A 6,984-nucleotide genomic window follows, 5' to 3' on the forward strand; every position below is an offset into this window, starting at 1 on the left:
TTGTTTGTGATTTACCTTTACAGGAGTCCGAGGGGGTTAGCCTAGCTGGAAAACGTATCGAATACCTTGCATATATTAAAGTTCCTAATGACTTAAGCTTCCAAGATATGGGCGTCTGCCGCGGCAGGAGGGTCACCTGAATGTCACCCTAAAAATCAGCCAGGTTATTCCGAAAGCTTACCATTTGAAATGACTCCAGATTTGATGCTACCTCATATTTTTGTGGCGTGTCACCCCCGCCAGACGCCAGACGGAACCCTACCTCACAAATGTACCAAATAAACAAACTGTAGTGTGTGCAGCATTCTCACATCTGTTACAAATGATCAGTGGCAACCTGAAGCACGTTATACTTATCTCTGACCTTTCTAAAAAGACTATGTGCTTGATAGGATGAAATATCTACCTCATCTCCGCCACGAGTTGCATACTCCTCTTCATATATATGTCAAGCAAACACCCTCTGCAAAGGGAGGGCCTTTTTCTTTTCCCGCGATTCTTTGCTGGGGAACCGCCGAAATAAGCTTTGATTGTGGACTTGCCCTGCATCCCAGAGACTCGGCATTGTGGGAGCCTCCGCGTTTGCCGGAGCAAGGCTTAACCCTTTCCCCCTTTTCAATTCTAGCTCGGCAGATCCTGGAGTCATTCTTTCTATAGTAGAACCTGCATCGAGCATCCTGCTGACAAGTCAAGACTTGTGGCCCCATCGGCAACACTTGAGGCACATGACTGGCGGCTCCACGTACGGTGCCACCCTCCTGTTCCCCGCTCCAGAGATGAATACTCTCCCTGGCACTTCCCTTTCACGAGGGCAACGAGCTGACTCCGCTTTTCGCCCCTGGACGAGTACCTCTTCACCCACACAAATCTGTCATCGTCCAGCAGAAAATCCATTATGGTCGGGTATCGGAAAATTTTAACTTAAGTGGGTATTCCCCTGCCTTTGGGACAGTCATCACAGTCCCCGTGTATTCCTGAGTCGTCAGGGTCCGCTCCGCCTCGCGTGCCCGTACCGCGAGATACGGCCTCCTTCTGCCTTCTTTCATAAGTGGCTCGAAATCACGGTGGCCTGGCCCAGCTCCATGGCCCACCTTTATTTCTCCAGGAAGCTCATGACGCAGTCCTCTGGGAATGGCAATCGTTTCCTGCCATTCACCATTCGACAACGTGCTGATTCCCCGCTTCGGTTCCCTCTTCTTTCTCCATCTTCTCCGGCTCGTCATTCATATCCACGCTTCCTTCGCTTCCCCACCCCCCCCTTATGGGATCCACTTGCGACATGTCCTTGCGAGGTAGACCTTTTATACTCGATTTCTACGTCGGAGGGGGGGGGGGGAATCCCGATATGACAACACTAGCCATGCCGGGAGGAGGTGACAAATTACCAGAAGTCCAGAGGCACCTCACCCGCTTCCTGTCTGGGGGCGGATAAACTCAGGATTCAGGGTATCTCTCACGGCTGAGGACAGCACCAAAATATGTCCTACTTCTACGAAAGATACATCACGACCGGCGAGAGAGAGAAAGAGAGAAAGAAAGAGAGAGAGAGAGAGAGAGAAAGAGAGAGAGAGAGAAAGAGAAAGAGAAAGGGGAAGAGAAAAGGGGGGAGACAGAGAGAGAGAGAGATATGCATAACATTCCAAAAAGAATTTCCTTCGAAAATACCACTGACGATGTGAAGTTCAAAAATTCTGTGCGAAAATGCATGAAAAAGTAGAAACTTTTTTTTTGTATATTTAATTTTGCAAGTATCCAGTATATATTCGTTTTCTATGCTTATAATCTGAAATAAGAGAGAACGAAACTATTTTGTGGGCAACTTAAAAAAAATAAGGTTCTTGAGAGAGAGAGAGAGAGAGAGAGAGAGAGAGAGAGAGAGAGAGAGAGAGAGAGAGAGAGAGAGAGAGAGAGAGAGAGAGAGAGAGAGAGAGAGAGAGAGAGATGAGAGGAGAGGGGAGAGGTGTGTGTGTGTGTGTGTGTGGTGTGTGTGTGTGTGTGTGTGTGTGTGTGTGTGTGTGTGTGTGTGTGTGGTGTGTGTGTGTGTGTTTACCTAGTTGTTTCAGTACGGGAGAAGAGCTAAGCTGAGATGGTCCCGTCTGCTATATTTAAAATATCATATAACTTTTTAAACTGATGCACATTTTTGGCACACATAACGTTATTTGGAAGACTGTCCATGTTTCAATAGTTCTGTTTGGGAAACTGAACTTCTTGACATATTTCTCGCCTCTTTTTTACTTTCATCTTTTTGCTGTGTCCTGTCGTCCTTCTTGTGTTCCAAAATATAAAGTCACCTTTGTGAAATTTCACCCTTCCTGTAATATAGTTATCATGTCACCTCTTTTTCTTCTTTCTTCCAAAGTAACACCTATTTTCTGTAGTCTTTCTTCGTAGCCCATATCTCTTAGAGTAGGCGACCATCTTGTGGTTGTTTTTTTAACTCTTTCTAATTTATCTATATCCTATTTTAAGTGTGGATTCCATACCACTGCACCATACTCAAGACTAGGTCTTATGATGCCTGCAATGACCTTTTTACCATGTCTTCGTCCACATACACGAATGCCCTCTTCGTGTTGGCAATCAGCCCTAGCATTTTATGAGCCTTGTCATTTATATAATCATTTGGGCTTAGGTTCCTGTTTATCATTATTCCAAGATCGTTTTCTTTACCTGCTTGGTTTAATATTAAGTCTCCTAACTTGTATTGGTATAGTGGACGATTTTTACTCTCTCCGAACCTGACTACATGGCGTTTATTGGTGTTAAATTCCATTTTCCACTCCACTCCAAATGAATAAGTTCTCGATGTCACTTTGGAGATATTGGCATGAGACATCGTCTATTATCCTTTTCTTCAATTTCGCGTTGTCTGCGATAACTACCTGGGCTTATTTTTGACCCTAAATCAACTATGAAAATAACAAACATAATCGGCGCCAAGACCGATCCTTGAGGTACTCCGCTAGTTACTCGTCGCCATGTAGAGAGCTTCCCTCTAATTACGGGTCTCATCTGTCTTTCATGAAGAAAGTGTTCCATCCATTCGAGGAATTTTCCTTTCACTCCACTTAGGTGTTCTAATTTCCATAACAGTCTTTTATAAGACACCTTATCAAATGCCTTTTTAATCTAAGTATACAGAAAGAAAAGCGTAAGATCGAGTTTAGTGGCGAGGGATGGTGGAGAGGTCCACGGCTGCTCAAACATGAGCATACCGTTATTGATGATGATGATACACAATCACAAGGAAGAGCAACCGAAGACAAGACTGAGCGACAATATCAAAGATATTTGCGGGCTGTCGATGGTCAAGTGAAAGAAAAGGTAAGATCGAGTTTAGTGGCGAAGGATGGTGGAGAGGTCCACGGCTGCTCAAGCATGAGCATATCGTTATTGATGATGATGATACACAATCCAGCCAGTCGTCTCTTTCTTGTAGTATTTCAAAAATTCTATTATAGAAACAGAGGAGATTTGCTACGCATGACCTTCCTTCCCTAAAACCAAAATTTTTATTTGATATCTTATCGTGTTTTTCCAAATACTTCAACCCACTGTTTCCTAATTATCCTTTCTAACAGCTTGCATACTACACTAATTATCGAAACAGGTCTATAATTTAGAGGGTTTTGTTTGTCGCCGTTCTTGTATAAAGGTGTAACATTGGCAAGTTTCCAATCTTTTGGCAGTTTTCTTTGACTCATCGAATTTTGGAATATTAACAATAACGAAATACACAATTCTTCGGTACCTTCCCTCAGAACCATGTTATATATCTCATCTGGTTCCTCTGCTTTAGTCATGTCTAACCCTTTCAGTAGATATTTATTTAATTCTTTTCGAGTGTGTTATTTTCGTACATTCTGATTTACGTTTGCACAGTTACTTTGCTATAACAAAGAATGGGTCCTGAACAAACATTGACTGAAATTTCTCATTAAGAATTTCACACATTTACTCTTCCATTGTGTAAACGATGTGTGTGTGTGTGTGTGTGTGTGTGTGTGTGTGTGTGTGTGTGTGTGTGTGTGTGTGTGTGCGTGTGTGTGTGTGTGTGTGTGTGTGTGTGTGTGTGTGTGTGTGTGTGCGTGCACATATATGTGTATACGTGCGTGTGTAAGCGTGCATGCACGTGTGTGTATGTGTGTATGGTGTGTGTGTGTGTGTGAGAGAGAGAATGTATGTGTGTGTGGGGTGTGTGTGAGGTGGGGGGGTGTGGGTGTGTCTGTGAGCGTGTGTGTATGTATGTATATGTGTGAGTTTATGTATACCCCACGTCTCTCTCTCTCTCTCTCTCTCTCTCTCTCTCTCTCTCTCTCTCTCTCTCTCTCTCCCTCTCTCTCTCTCTCTCTCTATCACAGAGAATGAGAGAAATAGACCGAATCGCAAGTGGCGAAGAGAAAGAAAGGCATAAATTCCAATGCATTTTTCTTCGTGTAAATTTGCGCTCTAAATCCCTTTCAGCGCACACGTAACCTTTGGCCCCTGAGCGGTTATTAATGCATTTCGTAACGACAGAATTACAGAAATGACTGAAATACCTTTTATTTTTAGCTGAGGTTACGCATGTACATGTAGTGGGTTGTAAGAAATTTGTAGTAACGGTGGAATGAAATCAAATAGATTTTTTTTTTTCGTTTATTTGTATGAAAATAAAACTTTCGTATTCGGTTAATGATATGTTCCCTTTGCCTCTCCCCCTTTAAATGTACATATATATATATATATATATATATATATATATATATATATATATATATATATATATATATATATATATTTTTTTTTTTTTTTTTTTTTTTTTTTTTTTTTTTTTTTTTTACTATTGAATAATGTAAGAGGGATTGGTGGGCATATATTTTCCTCCGTCAACATGTATTATTTCCCAATAGAATGATAAAGATATGTATTTCTGGCTGTTCCACGCACTCACATCTACATAAACACATACTTGTAGATCAGTTTTTGTATAACCGATAAGTATGCCTAGGTGGCTATATAACATATGTAATTTAATATGCTAACATCCATTCATAATTAGAACATAAATTGTACACGCATATGAACAGGTATTCATGACTATATGCAAGTAATCTAGCATACTAATGATTATTTATGACAATGCATAAATGATATAGTGTATCGTACTAAGATTCTTTCATAACTAAAGTACGAACTATAAAATATACAAGCATCTATTCTTGACTAACACGTGAATAATCTAGAATAATAACACATTCATTAACAAAGAATAAATTATCTGTATGCTTACACCTATTCATGACAGTGACATAAATAAAACTTGCTTGCTAACATCAGTTCATGACAAAACCGTAATAATCATACTAACACTCATTCATGACTAAAACATAATCTAGGATACAAACACTCATTCATGAGTAGGAGAAAAATCACTTGGCATACTAACATTCACTCATGAAATAACACATCAGTAATATGAGTATAAACACGACACAACGCTCACGAATGATGCAACACATTAGTAATGTAATCTACTAAACATCTATTAATGACTAAAACACAAATAATGTTATGTTCTAAAATCCACATGTGACTGAAACATAGAATCTACTTATGACTAAATTCGGTCTAATCCCAGGAAAGGAAAAATTGGCAACTCACTAAAAACTCGATTCGACAAGTCTCCTTCAAAACTAAAATAAGCGATATAAAACAATAATAAAAAAAAATCATATGAGTTTCAGAAATGCGGAACATATGCAAAAAATAAACATTAAGTGTAAGCTGATTGATATGTAAATAAGTGAATAAATAAATACAAAAAAGAGACGGTGAATCGGCGTGATCCAGAAAGCGAGGTGAGTTGCCAGTTTCTCTTTTCCCCCCCTGAGATTAAATTCGCTCTTCCAACTCTCAAGGTCGTAGTTCAGGCCATGAGTCGACAGCATTTCGGAAGAGAGTTTCACTCAAGTCGAAAGCAGCAGTCGTCGCGTCGAATTGACCATTCGACCTCATAGCAAGCGGTCTGGGACCAGGTCCACGGAGGTCATCGGCGTCGAAGTCGATTCCAGAGGTCGAAAGGAGGTCGTGGATCACAGGGCCGGCGGAGTGTCGACCGCTGAGGCCAGAGAGCGGAACGGCAAGAGTCTGCTTGGGAAAAGGCGTCGGTGAGGAGTTTCGGTGTTTCGGTGGCAGTTGGGTAGGTAGCGCGGCAGTCGGGAGGTCGGGGAGGCCGAGAGACGTCGGGTGGCGAGGCTGCGAGGTCACTTGTAGGTCAGATGACAAAGCAAGAGGGTGAGGGGCGGTTGCGTGGGTGCTCTGGCTTGGTTCTGGGGCGTGGTAAGCTGGCTGAGGGGTTGTGTAGGATATAACTGTTCCAGAGGCGTGGTTTATTGATCCAGGGGCGTGATAAGTTGGCTTAGGGATCGTGTATTCTGGCTTAGGGGTTGTGTATGTTGGCTTAGGGGCGTGGTAAACTCGTTCAGGGGTTTCGTACGCTGGCTTAGGGGTGTAGTAAGTCGGTTCAGGAATCTTGTACGCTGGCTCAGGGGCCTGGTGAACGGCGTGGGGTATTTTGCGACTTAGTTGAGGAGCGTCGTAAGCTTGTTCAGGAGCAGTGTATGTGGTTTTAGGGTATTTGTATGCTTGTTCAGGGGCGTGTGTTGGTATAGAGGCCCTGTGTGTTGGTCCAGGGTTGTGATATGCTGGTTTAAGGGTGTTGTATGCTGGGGTCTTGTGCCTCGGTCTAAGGGCGTGATATGCTGGCTCAGGGACGTGATATGCTGGTTCGGGGGCGTGATAAGCTGGTTCAGGGGCGTGGTATGTTGGTTCAGGGGCGTGATGAGCTGGTTCAGGGGCGTGGTAAGCCTTGGCAGGGGTGTGGTGAGGGACGGCTGCGTGGGCGTCGTAGTGGGCCGTCCCCTCGTAGGAGACGGTGGGGTGGTAGCCAGTCTCGTCTGCGTAGTAAGTGACGGTCTGGACGCGGCCGTCGGGGAGGTG

At 43.0% G+C, this 6,984-nt stretch overlaps 1 protein-coding gene across 1 annotated transcript in view; it reads right to left on the reverse strand.

Moving 5' to 3' along the window:
• Positions 1-4,826: 4,826 nt before the first annotated feature.
• The window catches only part of LOC119573841 (extensin-1-like), a 3,541-nt gene continuing 1,383 nt past the window's right edge, over positions 4,827-6,984 (reverse strand). The window contains exon 3 of the mRNA XM_037920947.1: positions 4,827-6,984. This exon is cut by the window's right edge and continues 132 nt beyond it. Coding sequence (XP_037776875.1) covers positions 5,899-6,984 — 1,086 coding nt within the window. The 3' untranslated portion in view covers positions 4,827-5,898.

Source organism: Penaeus monodon, chromosome 6, assembly GCF_015228065.2.
Source record: "Penaeus monodon isolate SGIC_2016 chromosome 6, NSTDA_Pmon_1, whole genome shotgun sequence".
In the NCBI taxonomy this organism is placed as follows: Eukaryota; Metazoa; Arthropoda; class Malacostraca; order Decapoda; family Penaeidae; genus Penaeus; species Penaeus monodon.